General features: G+C 67.9%; 1 protein-coding gene across 1 annotated transcript in view; it reads left to right on the top strand.

Annotated features, from left to right (window-relative positions):
* The window catches only part of ARHGAP23 (Rho GTPase activating protein 23), a gene marked incomplete at its 5' end in the record, with an annotated part of 23974 nt that overhangs the window by 9865 nt on the left and 13028 nt on the right, over positions 1 to 1081 (top strand). The window contains 3 exons of the mRNA XM_029965860.1: positions 330 to 391; positions 722 to 852; positions 986 to 1080. Of these exons, the coding sequence (XP_029821720.1) occupies positions 330 to 391; positions 722 to 852; positions 986 to 1080 (288 nt within the window). The remainder of the gene's footprint in view (positions 1 to 329; positions 392 to 721; positions 853 to 985; position 1081) is intronic.

Here is a 1081-nt window from a genome sequence, read left to right as displayed (position 1 = left end):
GGTGCGGGTCGGTGAAGGTGTCTGTGTGCCGTGGGGGGACAGGCGTGTCCCCAGGCCTCCGTGTCTTGTTTGGACGTGTGGCACAGAGCGACGGACGCTGCAGTGGGGTGGCGAGCACTGGTGGGCACCGGCTGTTCCACGGCAGCGGGGATCTGGTGCTGCCCTTCCTGCTCCTGCCTGGCCGTTCTGGGGCAGCAGGGACCCGAGTGCTGCCCTTGCCTGCTCCTGCCTGGCCCCACGCGGTGCCTGGCAGAGCGTGGACTTGCCCGGGGTCTCCGGCGGACGCGCAGCTCAAGCTCTCCCTTCCCCTCTTCTCTCTGCCTCCCCAGGACCCCGGTTTTGCCAGCCAAGCACTTATCAACAAGAAGTTAAACGACTACCGGAAAGTGAGGTACGGACCGGGGCGGTGGGCTCCGAGACCCCCGGGGCTTTGGTCACCTCAGTTTGGCAGTGACGGAGCAAATCCAGCGGCTCCCAGGATTGGGGCGGTGATGGAAGTGCCGCCCGCGCCCGGCTTGGCTCCGGGCGCCGCAGGGTCCCGCTCGGCCGAGGGGGCACCTGGCACATTTAAGCAGGGTTGAAGCAGCTCGGTGCTCCCCGGGGGTCTCCGTAGGATGCCAGGAAGCCCGGGAGCGATGCCGGCGTTTTACCGGGAGGTTTTTGCGCCGGGCTGGTGCCCCCCCGGCCCTGCCCCACCTGAGCCCCCCCGCTCTCCYCGCAGCCCCGCGGGCACCAAGCCCGACTCCTCCTCACCCAAGGGCCCTCGTGGGCTGGGGATCCGAGCAGAGTTCCTGAAGCAGACGGGAACCAGCGCGCCCCGGTCCCCCCGGCAGGATGCGGCCGTCACGAAAGGTGTGTGATGTCAGGAGGCTTCCTGAGGAGGGGGGGTCTCCCCCTGGCACTGCCATCCCTGTGGGGCAGCAGGGATGCTCTTCCCGCTCATCCCGGCTCGTCAGCGAGTGACCCGGTGGGTTTTCCTCCCCAGATGAGAGCAGCTCCCAGAAAGCCCCGTGGGGCATCAACATCATGAAGAAGAACAAGAAGTCTGCCCCGCGCGCCTTCGGCGTGAGGCTGGAGGAGT

Source organism: Manacus vitellinus, unplaced genomic scaffold (genome assembly GCF_001715985.3).
Source record: "Manacus vitellinus isolate BGI_N305 unplaced genomic scaffold, ASM171598v3 scaffold_120_pilon, whole genome shotgun sequence".
NCBI lineage: Eukaryota > Metazoa > Chordata > Aves > Passeriformes > Pipridae > Manacus > Manacus vitellinus.
The sequence above is the reverse complement of the archived record's forward strand: the minus strand, read 5'-3'. Positions and strand labels throughout refer to the sequence as shown.